At 40.5% G+C, this 15,367-nt stretch overlaps 1 protein-coding gene across 5 annotated transcripts in view; it reads left to right on the top strand.

The window, feature by feature from the left end:
* Window positions 1-15,367, top strand: part of DCAF6 (DDB1 and CUL4 associated factor 6) — a 164,410-nt gene that overhangs the window by 141,288 nt on the left and 7,755 nt on the right. For 3 of the 5 annotated variants that reach the window (XM_026659013.2, XM_026659012.2, XM_026659010.2), the window contains 2 exons: window positions 2,164-2,205; window positions 12,837-12,975. In XM_026659013.2, coding sequence (XP_026514798.1) covers window positions 2,164-2,205; window positions 12,837-12,975 — 181 coding nt within the window. The remainder of the gene's footprint in view (window positions 1-2,163; window positions 2,206-12,836; window positions 12,976-15,367) is intronic. The other 2 variants (XM_026659014.2, XM_026659011.2) reach the window with 1 other exon arrangement.

The raw sequence follows: 15,367 nt of genomic DNA, 5'->3' as shown, positions 1-15,367 counted from the left end.
CAAAGAATGATGTAGAAGAAAAATTCAGATCGCGACATAACCCAAATTAGCTTTTGTCTATAACATACAACTTTTCTGTTGAGGAATGCTGGAAAGGGTATACCCCAAATTCTGTACTCTGGAGTCACGATCTTACAGTTCCTCCTAAGGATAATCAGTGGCAGAAGCACTTGAATACCCCTTTGCAACCTGTGTGCAACACTTAAAAGTAAATATAGTACTTCATGCTGCATGAACTTTTTACTATTTTCCTTCAATTTTGAACAAAATGAACATAGATCTACACTTCAGATGTTCTAAATGTGATTCAGTATTCATCACTCATATGTTGTTTAAGGATCTCCAATTATGTGCACTCATTTAGCTGCCTAATCCAACTTTTAATGTGTTCCAAACTGGGAACTGGCTCTATTTAACCCACTGTTATGTGATCTGGGAATCTGTCCACAGGACCAACTCTCTCTAGCGCCTGACTTAAGGAATACAGAACATAGTGTCTGCAGGCTAAAAACTTATCCTAAATTTAACTGTATCAATAAACCTATGCTATAGATATGGAAACATGAAATCTGAACGTACGTTATTATTCCTAAAACAGCACCAAAGAGAGCTTCTATCAAGTATATAAAAACATCCTGGTCTTCAAGTCAATTAACCAGGATTTACATTTAGTGAACATAACTTAGGTATTTTTGGAGTCTAAAGTAGCAGTCAATCTGTTGCCCAGTATTAGTTTGAGTTAGTATTTAGACATATAATGAAGATTAAATAGATGTTAAATAGAGGATTTCCCCCCCCCCCAGAATTTAATTGCTATGTTAATTGGTCAAAAAGGCAAAACTAAAAAAATATATAGTAGACCTATAATTTAATATTTTCATTTTACTTGTTATCTGACAGTGTTCCTTACATTGATTCCCATGTAACTATTCCTCTGTTTACCTTGAATTCAGTAGAAATATATCTTTTAAAAAGCTGTTTGAGTTATTTGAACATAGAAAAAGTCCACAGCAGTGGTTTTAAAGTCCAAAACTAGTATTTTTGCAGGTTTACATAATTGTGAAACTGCCCAAACTCTCCGAAGTTGTTACATTTTGGGCTGAGACCAGCCATGAGCCATTATCACCCAGAACTGAAAATGGGAGACTTAGGATGGAATGGCCATCTCATTCTTTTGCTTTAGCACCTCAGCTGCTATAGTATAACATTACCTTAGGAAATGGTGAAGCCTATATTGACTAAAAGAAGTGAAATGCTTGGCTCTTGAAATCTCTTCTATAGTGGTTGATCTAGTTAGCTAATCTAATATGACATTTTTAACACACCCATGAACAATTGTCTGATAGAATTTCCTAGGGTATATTTAAAGAATAAGGATGAAAATAAATTTCATATTGTGAAACTATTTGGCTAGATGCTGCTGGAACATTGTCATTTACCCTACAAGGTCTGCAGAAGGGAGTTATCTCCTGTGCTCCTCGGGGAGTCCATGGGGAGAAGAGTCCCTTCTTTTGCATGCCAAAGCAACTAAATATCTTCTAACTTAGATGTGCACAAACTTCTCAAAGCTCAGTATAGTTAGTCATGTATGCGCAGACAGCATGGCTTTCCTTAGCTGTGAACTCTGTGGGCTTAGTGAGAAAATATGCAAAGTGTTCTGCAAGTGCACACAATTGAATTATGTCAAAAATCGTGTCAGATCAAAATCAGTTTTCACCTGAATAGTCCAAGGCACTTCTCAGTGAGGGCTATTTCTATATTCAAATAGCTGAATTGGTTCGGTTCAAACTTTCTGATAAAAAGTCACCTCTGAGCAGAGACTAAGCCTGGAAAATCAGTCCAATTAGTGGAAAATTTGAATTCATAAGGGACTCAAAATAGAGAATTTAAAATGGAAATGCTTATGCAACTTGCTGCCACACCTGCTACAATTCAATTGATGAGTAATTACTGTATTTTATAAAACCTATGTTGTGTACTAATAAAAATATGCAAAAACTGGGGGGAGGGTTGATTGAAATGAAAATGTTTTTCATGTATTAACCCTTATGGAAGAAGTAGAATCTTTGAAATAATCGGAACACATTCTGTAGTAGACTCTAATCTTTAAAAACTTGGTACACAGGATTTTTGAATGACTTTAATTATTGTTCCCTTCACTAGATTTAATATCAGAGGAACAGCAATAGGTGATAGAATAATGAGGTAATTCAGTATCTTCCTCCCTCTCCCTCTTTTTCTTCCTTCTGTATGATGGATTTACCAGGTCCTTGTTTTCCACATCTAACCAGTTTTTCTGTTAGCTGTTACCACTTTTAGATTTGCCAAACTTTGGATGCTGGAAATTGTAGAGCAGATTGCTTGATGAGTTATATTTAACTGCATGCATTGCATGGAAACAGAGTGAGAAGAAATTGCTGTGTACAAATTTAACATCACATTAATCTCTTTAGTGTATGCCATAAAAATAATCATAATGTAAAAAGTGTGTACTCATGTAGAGCAAATACTTTTTTTTTTTAACTTCTTTAACTTTGCCACGTGTTGTATTTTGCATGTGCCACCATTGATTTGGCTTGTTTTGTATTGAAGAACACTTGGTTCTGCAGCAAGATTAATTAGCACTATTTAGGAATACATTATTCAAAGGCCTGTTTTAATTTTTGGATGGATCAATTTATGGAATTGAGCATAATTTTTATAGCCAAGGTTGATAGTGCAGATTTAGGAAGAGAGACACTGCGTTTGGGGGGATGTTTCTCCACCTCATAAAGTTAAAAAATGTAAAAGCACTTGAGATGGAATACTCTTGTCTCTCTCAGTGAAATACTCCAGTGTGTTAATTTTAGGAAGACTTAAGGGTTTTGACAACTAAGTTTGGCAATAGGCTTTCAGGGGGAGAACCAATTATGTGAGATAGTGCCAGATATAATAGATGGAGATTAAGTTAACAAATGGAAGGAATTAATTTAAAATGACAAAATATTTTTATAGTTTCATGAATGACCAGTTGCAGGATACACATCTGAAGGGGTTAATTTATATGACTACCCTAGAAAGGGTATCTGCATTTCTTATATTAAGGCCCCTGCATACAGTCATACACAATGTGTAAGTGGGTCCAAAAATATGAATATCTAAAGGAAAATAGTGTGTCCCTGTCTTTCCTTTGCCTTTATATTTCAGTTTTAGCTACTACTCTCATGCAGTTGGCTAAAGGTCTGTATTCAGGGGCTTTTGTAATCTGTGGAAAGATGGATCCAAATTCCATGGTAAAATTCACTATTCTTGGAGTTTTATAGCACCCCAGTGTTGCAGACTGCAAGTTCTGTGTCAGCTTGAGGTAAATGTATAGAATTAAATATGAAAATGAATAATGCAATCAGTGTGCAATTTTTATAGTATCTAATTAGTTGATTGATATATTGTCTTCCTAAAATTTCATCTTAATTGTGCTGTAGATTTTTATATTGCCACAACTGTAGAGTTTTTTGCAACTGAGTAGGGGATAGTTGAGAAATTGGGCACCTGGGAAGGCAAAGGAAGTGAGTAGTTTGGGATTGAGAGATAACCACATCATTTTTCTGCTGAAATGATCAACAGTGAAATAGTCAATGTTGGCACTTAAGGCAAGTCTGCACTACAAAATTAAGTTGACTTAAGTTACGTCGATGTACAGCAGAGGTGGGCAAACTACGGCCCGGGGACCGCATCTGTCCCTCCAGACGTTTTAATCCAGCCCTCGAGCTCCCACCGGGGAACGGGGTTTGGAGCTTGCCCCGCTCCAGGCGGGGAGTGGGGTCAGGGGCTTGCCACGCTCCGCGCAGCTCTTGGAAGCGGCGGCATGTCCCCCCTCCAGCTCCTATGCATGGGGTAGCCAGGGAGCTCTGCGTGCTGCCCCTGCCCCAAGCACTGCCCCCCAGCTCCCATTGGCCGGAACCACAGCCAATGGGAGCTACAGGGGCGGCGCCTGTGGACAGGGCAGCGCATAGAACTGCCTGGCCATGCCGCCACATAGGAGCCAGAGTGGGGACATGCTGCTGCTTCTGGGACCTGCTTGAGGTAAGCACTGCCTGGAGCCTGAACCCCTGACCCCCTCCCGTGCCCCAACCCCCCTGCCCCAGCCCTGATCCCCCTCCCGCCCTCCGAACCCCTTGGTCCCAGCCCGGAGCACCCTCCTGCACCCCCAACCCCACCCCAGAGCCCGCACCCCCAGCCGGAGCCCGCACCCCCTCCCAAACCCCAACCCCCAATTTCATGAGCATTCATGGCCCGCCATACAATTTCCATACCCAGATGTGGTCTTCGGGCCAAAAAGTTTTCCCACCCCGATGTACAGTCACTGCAGTAATTAAATCAGTTTTGCATGTCCATACTATGCTTCTATTGGTGGTGCGCTGTATGTGTCCTTACCAGGAGCACTTGCACCGATTTAACTGTCAGTGTGGGGCACTGACAGCTGGAGCCCTGCCGCCCAGGGCTGACAGCAGGAACAGTCTGATGTAAGCAACACAGTGTCTATACGGATACTGCGTCGACCTAAATACATCAACTTAAGTGTTGTGCCTCTTCTGGAGGTGGAGTTAAGTCAGTGTAGTCGGCGACTTACATTAGCGGGACTGACATTTTAGTGTGGACTTTTAGAGAGTTAGGTTGACGTAAGTTGCCTTAGGCCAACCTAACTCTGTAGCATAAACCAGCCCTTAATTTATTTGTTAGGATTCAGAGTTAACATCCAGTTAAAATGATTGGGGCAGTTCACACATCAGAGCTGCCTTAACAAATAGGAAGGTGTCACTGCATTGGAAAGTTCATAATTGGAAGCTTTTCTTCACAACCAAAGAGGCTCTCTTAAAAACTATTTGAAACATAGAAAACATTTTTTTAATCAAAACTTAGATTTCAGGGCAAAATTCTGAAGCAAAATTCCTCAACTACAAAATAACGGAATTCATGGAGCCTGCCTGCACCCGTGAAAGGAGCAATCAAATACTTCTAGCTGGGTGTGATAGAGTTGAGAAGGAAGGTATATTATGTTGTACAGATACATTCTGTAAGCTGTAAATGGGGTAAATAAAACCACAAATGTACGCTTAGGGTGCTTAATTCTTAGGAAACAGGCCAATTTTAACATGTTCTGTGCTTTAACAATTAGCTGCTTTCTGAGTTAGATCTAGTCTTACTGCTGAAAGGTTTGGTTGAAACTCTTGATTGAAACAATATGGCTTCCGGCAACTAGGTTAGAAATCTTGGTAGGATCTTCCAATCTAGCATGTCACTTGTTCTGTCTCACCCCTGCCGCCAGGTATTCTCCTCTCCATCAGGCCAGAAGGCAGGAAGGTGCACATAGTAGATATTGCTGCGAAGGCCTGGGCCATTGAAGGAACTGAGCCGGAAGCAGAGAAACAGCTTGGGAGTTGATGGGTAGGAAAGCCTGAGGCTCCACACAGACTCCTGGGACGGCAGTGCAATTATGCTGCAGGTTGGGGAGGTAGGAGAGTGTTATGCGGAGGGAGAGAAGGGTTTAATTCAAAAGAGGAGAGGAAGAGGAGGCAGGAACACTTCTTAGCAAGGAAAAAGAGAACAGAATATTTTGGCGCTCAGTTTAGATTCTCTCAAGATAAATAAAGCTCCCCAGGGTAAGAGTTGAGAATTTCATTGGCATTGTAGGAAAGAGCTCTGTAAAGTGTATTTCCTTTTACAATATTAGTGAAGTAACTATGTCAGTGGAATCAGCATATGTCATATACAGCAGCAGCTTTCCTATGCATAATCTATAGATTCAAGAGACTTCTACATTGAGTATGTTTTTGATGGACACAGTTATGATCTGTTTTCCTTCTTTTAAAGCATGTTCAGTAATCATTACTGCGGCCTTTAATAATAAACTTCGCTCTTTTGAGATTTATGCCTTTCTACATAACCAAAAGTCCTCAGTAATATGAATCAGAAGTGACAGCTGAACTCAGATCTGTGACCAAAAAAACTTTTAAGGAGCAGTATGTAAAATATTACACTGGACCAAATGTATTGGTTATCCAATTATGCAAAATTCATTGTAGGAACATAAACACCAAATTTTCTGGATGGAAACCTTAGTAGATTTTAGATGAAGACTCCACCTTTTTTTTTTTTTTTTTTTTACTTATGGGGGGAAAATGAATGTTCTGTGGATTATTAGGTTTCACTTTTTCTTCCTCCACAGTTGTTTTTGTTTTTGAGTGTCCCTAGAATTTCTTCTGAGGCAGATGTTAGGCTTGGCTGTAGATAAACTGTATCATCCTCTTGAGTTCAGTTTTTTTCTTCAGATTTATTTAATGGAAAAATCCTAATGCTTTTATACTACAGTGATAAATACCTAAACAGGCCATTCATTCTTGGGCCTAATTAGAATAGTTAAACCCATATCTTGGGGTTTGGCAAGGATAGCATAATACAATCACTTTTGCTAATATTTTCAACTGGAGGGTGGTGCAGAATGAGTGCTTTCAAGTACATATATGTTATAAGGTTTGGGCAGACAAGTTCTTTTGCGATTAATACAATGTTTTTATGTATATTGGTTGGGGATACAAAAAGAAAAAGCTGTGTGTTTCAATTATTGTGCTTCACTATAAAGTCCAGGGTAATAATACTTTGAACTTGACTAGCATCTTCCATTCAAGGATCTTAAAACACTTAAAACACTTAATAAAAGAATGTCCCTGTAAAATAGATTAGTATCACTACCCTTCAGCAACTTAATCACAGCAAAACAGTGGCAGAGATAATAGGATTCAGGTTTCTTGACTGTCCATGCTTTTTTAAACCACTAAACTTTTCTTCCTTATCGTCATAAACATTCAATTTTGAAATTGCAGCTTTTTTATGTGCAAGCACTCCAAGCATTGAGTCTTTCACATAACCATACTCCATGAGTTGGTTGATGTGCAGTCAATTCCTTTTGATGACGATGGCTGGTGTGTGATGTCATTAAAAGTGCATGATTGCTAAAGCCTTAAAATCAGGCTGCATCTTCTGTTGTCTTAATCCATTATTACACTGGGGGATAACCAGTTCAGTGTCCATGTGTCTTATTTGTTGATATTTTCAGTTACATAGTGGACATTTTTATTTCACCTTGATAGCATTTTACCTATCAAATTATTCACTTGATTTCTAGACATACAGATTCTGTTTGTGACTGGAGCTACTTCAGGGAAAGGTGTGATGGCCACTCCATTCAAACCGTTCTTTTCAGTAGCAATTCAATCTAAAAAAATTACTTTTGGAGCTTAAATTTCTGCTTCCAAATCTTAGTCTAAAAGTGAATTTTATGGGAACTTTGTAGAAAGTCTAAGCTGTTTTTGAATAACACAACTAGGAAAAAATTTCCTTTATGACCATTTGTTTTCAAGATTCAAATTTGGCTCTGCTGGAGTTAGGAAAAAAGTGCTATCCCTATCCAAGACTACTTGGATACTTCTGCTAAAAGATTAGAAATGAAATGTATAACAACAATACTTACCTTTGAAATCTGATGAAAATTTAACACACTATTGAGATGACTGAGGCACTATACGCCTTCTTCGGTCCCGTTCCATATACGCAACACAAACCTACTTTATTATGGGATGATATATCAAGGTAGCACTCAACATGAATAGAACATTGGTTTTGATTTTGTAATGTAGTTGAGACCAAACAGTGTCCCTGAGTTATCCTAAAATAAAGGCTTTAGCACAGTATGGGGACATAGTCAAAATATAGTTCAGACTCTCTCTGGGTATGTCTACACTACAGGATTAATCCGAATTTAGATCATTCGAATTTAGGAAACAGGTTGTATAAATTCGATTGTGCGCGGCCACACTAAGCACCTTAATTCGGTTTTAAACCACATTAATTCGGTGGTGTGCGGCCACACTACCCCATTAATTTAAACACAGTAATTCGGTGGTGTGCGTCCACACTAACCCTAATTCGAATTAACAAAATCGATTTAGGCTCTACTCCGTTCGTCGAGGTGGAGTACAGAAATCGATTTAAAGGGCCCTTTAATTCGAATTAACTGGCTCTGTAGTGTGGACGGGTGAAGGGTTAATTCGGATTAAGGCAGCTAAATCCGAATTAAAGTCCTAGTGTAGACCAGGCCTCTGTGTACAGGACCAAATCATTGTGTAATTGCATTCTGCAGCATAACTTTCTGTATTGTGAACAAAACCTTTTAAAGGTATTGTTGTTATCTGCAGTTTCAGTAAGACAGCATTACTTAGGGTTACATTCAGATTTTCTTCACAATCATAATGGCTAGAAATTTACTTCTAAAATATAAATAAAAATTTATATTCGGCAGCAACTGGTGAGGTCATCAGAAAAGTGCTGTACCAGTGTATGTATCACAGATTACTTTCCAACTTCTCATTAGGGTTGCCAATTTTGGTTGGATGTCTTGCTGGAGGTTTCTTCACATAATCTTTAATTAAAGATGAATCTTTAGTTCCTGGAGACTCCAGGACAGTTCTGGAGGGTTGGCAGCAACCCTACTTCTCATGTTCAGTGAAGTGTGTGCAATTTTTTTTTAAAAATGGTTCCAACTTAGCAAAGATCAAAATTTGGAACATGAAAAAAATTGCACAGCATCTTACTTTCTCTACTGGCTTTGTGTATGTGTGAACCTACACCAAATTTTCAGATTGCTGTCTAACATTTATATTTTTATATCATAACGGTTACCATTGTATCTGAAATTAAAAATGCACAAAAAAAAATGAACGAAAATATGCTGCTCTTTTTGTACTTCCAGCACAGAGGTGTGTAACTTTTAAATTAAAGCAAAACAATCTGTACACAGAACAGCAATTCTGGGGGAGGCTTTATCAAAAAGGTGTGTTCTCGCCATGCATCTGAAGCATCATTAGGCTAGGGCCCAGTCTGGTCTTGTCTGGCAAGGAGTTCTGTAGCCAGGGTTTCACCATCAAGAATACTTTGTTCTCAAAGCTTGATAGCCAGAACCTCCCTGTGAAGTGTAGTTGTATTAGGGTTACTCTCCAGATGGCCCCATCTCAGAGATAGCTAAATTACAGTCCATTAGTGCCTTTTCACTTAGAACCAGGATTTTAGATTCACCTCTGAAGTTAATCTGTGTTTGGAAAGCATCAGTGTGATTGATAACATGTGTATCACAGTGGCTAGGTCCTTATCTCAGTGGCATGAGTGAAGCATCCTGGGTGTGCCAAGGTGCAAAGGTGATTCTTGCCCTGGTCAAATCTGGGTCAGTATATGGGTTTAATACCCTGTCAGCCTCTCCCTGAATGTGAAGAGAACAATGCACATGTGTGGTAACCAAGCAGAGATTTCCCCCCAAACACTCCAGTCAAAGCTCACTGGTTTGGATTAAAACATAAAATAAATGTATTAACTACAAAAGATAGATTTTAAGTAGGGCTGTCAATTAATCGCAGTTAACTCACGCAATTAACTCAAAAAAATTAATCGCGATTAATTGCAGTTTTTATCGTACTGTTAATAGAGTACCAATTGAAATTTATTAAATATTTTGGATGTTTTTCTACATTTTCAAATATATTGATTTCAATTACAACACAGAATACAAAGTGTACCGTACTCACTTTATATTATTTTTATTACAAATATTTGTACTGTAAAAATGATAAAAGAAATTGTATTTTTCAATTCACCTTATACAAGTACCATAGTGCAATCTCTTTATCGTGAAAGCGTAACTTATAAATGTAGATTTTTTTGTTACATAACTGCACTAAAAAATAAAACAATGTAAAACTTTCGAGCCTACAAGTCCACTTAGTCCTACTTCTTGTTCAGCCAAACGCTAAGAGAAACAAGTTTGTTTACATTTACAGGAGATAATGCTGCCCGTTTCTTATTTACAATGTCATCAGTAGAACAGGAGTTCGCATGGCACTTTTGTAGCCGGCATTGCAAGATATTTACATGCCAGTTATGCTAAACATTCGTAAGCCCCTTCATGCTTTGGCCACTATTCCAGAGGACATGCTCCCATGATGGGACTTGTAGATTCTTAAGGCACAAGCTGCATTAGCTTTACAGCTTGGGTTCCTCAAATCTTCATACACAGGTTAGAAATCCATTTAGCCTTGGTCCAGCACTTCCCCCAGGTCAGTCTTTGTTCCTAAGGTGTTTGCAGGAGTCTTCTTGTGTGGGGAGTGAAGAACCCCAGATGATGTCACTCCCTGCCTTATATAGCTTTAGCATATGGCAGGAACCCTTTGTTTCAAAACTTGGTTCCCAGACCGCTTTGTGGAAAAATAGACATCCCAAGATGGAGTCCAGAATCATGTGGCCTGGTCACATGTCCTTGTAGAGTCATAGCAGCTATTACTTACAGGCTGTCTGGAGTATTCTCAGGAAGGCTGACTAGGTGGGAGATAAGCTTTTCCTAAGGCCCATTGTTTTCACTATGGCTCATTGCCCTGAATAGGCCCTTCCCAACCAGCTATCTATACTGAAAGCATTTTGTCTAGTGGGCATTACCCAGATGTAGCTACATTTGAAGTACAGATACATAGTCAGTATTTATAACTTCAGATACAAAAATGATACATGCATACAAATAGGATAATCATATTCAGCAAATCATAACTTTTCCAATGATATCTCACATGACTTATCTTGTACAAAATGCATCATAATTATGCCATAACCATATTATAATAATATTACTGTGATGAGTATGGGGTGCAGTGTCACACGATGCTTCTTGTTCATTTCTCTCTGATAGCAAAGCTGATCTTTTCAAATGTGTATATGTACACAAATCACACGTGTGTATATTTGTTTAGACATGTAGCTGGAGCACATAGCTCTAGTTATGGTTCCAGAAATATTTTGCATAAGTGTGCAATGCATAACTCTCCATAGTTTCCCTTTCTGTATAGAAGATGACAAATGAGTAAAATGTTGTTAATCTCTTGGGAGTAATCCAAATATTCAATAAATGTAAGAGTAGTGTTATATATCTACAAATATTTGAAGGGTGTAAACACTAAAGAGTGGATAGAATTATTTAGCGGCGGGGGCACATAATAAGAAGTAATGGGATTAAACTATAAAAGGGAAGACTTAGCTTGGCTTCCAGGGAAAATCACCCAATAGCAAAATGTATTGTACTCCAAAAAAGTCTCTCCAAAAAAGTGGTGGAAGCCCCCATCTCCTGGGACTTTTAAAACTACAGTAGATAAATCATTAGGAAATGTATCATCAGGAATAGTCTATTGTTAGATGGACTGGGTGACCCCATCAATTCTTTTCCATCTCTAACGTCTATCAAATGTGGTTAAAATTTTTCTTTATTTTTTTTTTAACAATAAAAGACCAGTCTAGCTGGTGAGCTTTTTTGTGGGGGGTCAGGTGGTGGTGGGGGGGGAGAAACACTTTTTATAGTAGATTAAATTTTCTCTTATGCCCACGTAGCTTTACTTTCAGCTTCAGGATCTGATACTTCCTCCAGTGAAGTTTTCTCTCCATCTTGCATCTATGGCAAGACTGAGAAGGAAATCTATAGACCGAGAGGTGATGACTAATTGGGAGGGGCAGGAGAAGCTGTCTCTGGTTATGAAGTATGGAAGTAGGAGAGACAGCTACTTCCTTCTGCAATGGACCCATGTTGTAGAACAGTCTGAAGAGATAGTGACTAAAATTTGACACTTCATCATTTCTGGCCTACTGGAAGTTACTAGTCTGGTGGTGGCTGTTTCCTTCCCAGTGGCCCTGTTGCCTGCCAAAAATTCCTGCCATGGCCAATTTCATCCATTACATTCCATCAGCAATCAGCACCTCCACCCACTCCCTACTGTGACTGCTGTTCCACTTCAAACATCACACTCTGGTTCCACTCAGGACGTTGAGCAGGATGGCAGCAGCCATATGGAGGAGAAAGTGAGTGCTGTGAGCAAAGCGTGGAGGTAAAAGTGTGGCCATAGCTGGAGCTGATGGGAAGCTACAAAGGTGCGGCCAGGGGACAGGAAGATGAACCAGATGGAAGAACTCAAGTAATCAGCATTTCTATAGCATCACCAAAGCTGTAGCTTCCTGGAGTCTAGCATCCACAAAATAGGGTGTTTCATCTAGCTGCTTTATCTCCTGTGGGTCTGCTGCTGCATTAGGGGCAGCTTCCCAGCACAATTGTTTTTTTCTAGCCCTCAGAACTAGCTCTTCTCTGTTTCCCAGTCAGTCCTATTAAACATTTCCTGTTGCTCAGTCTCATCATAGCAAAAACATCGACAAGAAACTGTCAGACAAAGGATCTTCACCCTAAAGTAGGAAATAATGAGAAATGAAGGTCAATGAAGGTCTATTAAAATGTAATAAAGGCAAAAGAAAAAAATTAAGGGTTAAACTAGGTGTTTAATAATAGCTAACCTTTATATTAACAAAAAAAAATTATGTATTCACCCTTTAACACTTTTGCTAGCACAGGGGATGGGAAAAGTTCTACAAGATTTGGAAAATATTCTATTGCAAAGTAAAGTTACATGTGAATTTTGCCTGCCTCTAGAGTTTGTATGTTTTAAAGAGAATGAAAAAAATAACATGACCCTTAACATTTCACTGTGTTGCATGTTCTTCCTGTTTTAAACCAATATGCAAAAGCTCACAATCTGTAACTTCAAACAATTGTAAAACTGTTGGTATCTGTGCCAAATTTGGGGAGAAGAGTTGAGTTTAAGTAGGCTGATTAAGCTATTTGATAGTGCTTTGTAGTTGCCCCAGGACACTATTTCAAAAAGGTCTGTCTATGCAGACTATGTCTCTGTATGATGGTCTTTCAGTGGTGTTCTCTTTGTAATTTCTAGACGATCTGCTGTTGCTCGCATTCAGGAACTCTTCAGAAGAAGAAAAGAAAGGAAAGAGATGGAAGAATTGGAAACCTTGAATATTAGACGACCTTTAATAAAGATGGTGTATAAGGGTCATCGGAACTCCAGGACAATGGTACAGAAATACTGCTTTAAGAACTGCAGAGTTGATATTTTAGGCTGAAATAATTTAGTTGTTACATTGATATGCTTGCTAAAAAGGGATTGTATAATACATTTAAGATATTTTTAATTGTACATTAGATCTGTAACCACAAAATTCAGCATTTTAGAGAAGTTATAATGTACATTTCTCATGAGCCACTCCATAATGTGCTTGTAGTCTAAGCCTGCATGACAATGAGTCAGGTTTCCTAGGTTCTTTTTCAAGTGATTGCCCATGTCCATTCCACTGTAAGTGTATACGTGGCCTGTACACAGTTGTCAGACGTGTTCTTTTCACTCAGCAGTACCTGGTGTGGCTGCTCAAGCACTCTCTGCTGTTGCACGTCATTGCATGCAGGTTTAAGAGGGCGGAGCCACCTCTGACCCCCTTCAGTTCCTTCTTACCACCAGTGACTGTTGTTGAAGCACTTTGAGTCTTGTTTGTAGCAAGATCTTCCTTCGCTCCTTGTATATAGCCTGTTTTTTCTTAGAAGTTAGTAGTAAGTTAAGTGTAGTATAGATAAACGTTAGTATTAATTTTCAGTTTTCAGGTCTTTTTTGACCAAATTCCAGTATATAAGAGCCATATATGGGGTTTAAGTCCTGATAGCCGTGTAGCAAGGCAATGCTGATCAGCGACCTGCACCCCAGCTGCTTATAATACTTGGGCAAGTCCCACATTCGTGACAAGTGTCACATCTGTAAGGGATTTAAGCCTCACTCTGAGGATAGAGCAACCAGGCTCAAACGTCTCCATATGGAGGCAGCACTTCACCCACCATCGGAGCCATCATGTTTGGAACGGACTCCAAGTACTGCAGCTTTGGTACAGCGTGCCCCACCAGAGATGTCTGTGGCACCTTGCTGTCTACCATCAGTGCCAAAGGGGGGAGAGAACTCTCCAAAGGCTCGGTACGCTGTTCGGCTAGATCGTTGGTGCTGAAGGCAATGGCTCTGAGAGACTGTCTGAGGATCTCTAGAGCAGTCCTCATCTAAGAAGAGTGGATCATCGACTCTGGAACCTGTGCTAAGTCCGTTGAGACCAACCCCTGAAGTATCCATAGAAAGACACCAAGGAAAGGAATCAGTACCGGTACCAATGACACCAGAGGCATATGCAGCCACAAGAGAACTGCTTAACCTCTCAGTACCAGTGTCCCTGGTGGTGGTGGTGGTGGTACAGGAAGGCTTCCAACTGGTACCAGTGCCTGTGCTTCCTACCTTGCCTCTTTAGGAGCATGCAGTACCATTACTTTCTACAGCCTCAGAAGCTGGTGCAATCAAGAGGTAAGCCTGCGATAATACACCTGGTGCTGTCATCCCTGGCCTCTGGCTACTTATCTCTGGTTCGAATGGGCTCTGCTCCCCCATTATCAGAGGACTCAGGGACGTATTCCTCTGATTTGGAGGTGCAGTCTTTTGTGTCCCAATCTACGTATGGTGCATATCCTCTGTCAGAGACTTGAGGGCCATGGATCTTGCATCAGTCTCAGCAGTGGCCTGCTCTTAAGGGGGCAATGGCCTGGTCAAGGTTGCATCCCAGAGCCATGTCAGTGGCCTTTTTGGACACCATGGGTTGTCCTCCTCCTGCTAGGACTTTCTCTCACCCATCTCAGTCAGTTTCCATGAAAGTGCACCAAGAGCATCAGCAGGCAACGTTCTCCAGAGCCTGGTACTTTGATTGAGCAGCTAGAAGTCACTCGGGCAGCTCCCAGCCTGCAAGACACAGAGCAGGCATTATCTCAGCATCCTTGTGCATCCTCTTCCTCATCACCAGAGCCAGTAAGTGACTCACCACCACCACCAGAGTATTACAGGCTCACCAAGATCTACTGAGAAGGGTGGCCTCTGTTCTGGATCTTCAAGCGGAAAAGGTCCATGAAAAATCTTAAACACTGGTGTATATTCTGGCTTCAGTGGCACCTTCCACAGTGGCTCAGCTGATTAATTAAGTCATTATGCAGCCAGTTAAGGAACTCTGGAAGTCTCCCTTTTCCCTCCCTCCCACAGCACATCTGGCAGCTGTCTCTGCTTTTCACCCCTTGGTAGATAATGGATTTCCTTTTTCCAACCCCTTCACCATCAGGTTTCTAAAGGGCTTGAACAGATTTTTTCCCACAGGTACAAGATTCTGTTCCCCCATGCAGGGCCGGCGCTTCCATTTAGGCAACCTAGGCGGTTGCCTAGGGCACCAGGATTTGGGGGGGTGGCATTTTGCCGCCATCGTCGGCAATTCGGCGGCGAGGGGTCCTTCCGCGCTCTGGGTCTTCGGCGGCAATTCTGCGGCAGGTCCTTCACTTGCTCCGGGACCCACCGCTGAAGTGCCCCGAAGACCGGGAGCGCGGAAGGACACCCCCCCCCCC

The sequence above is a fragment of the Terrapene carolina genome, unplaced genomic scaffold (assembly GCF_002925995.2).
Source record: "Terrapene carolina triunguis isolate 2854851 unplaced genomic scaffold, T_m_triunguis-2.0 Scaffold558, whole genome shotgun sequence".
NCBI classification, from domain to species: Eukaryota; Metazoa; Chordata; order Testudines; family Emydidae; genus Terrapene; species Terrapene triunguis.
Note: the sequence above shows the minus strand (reverse complement) of the source record. Positions and strands in the feature narration are given on the sequence as shown.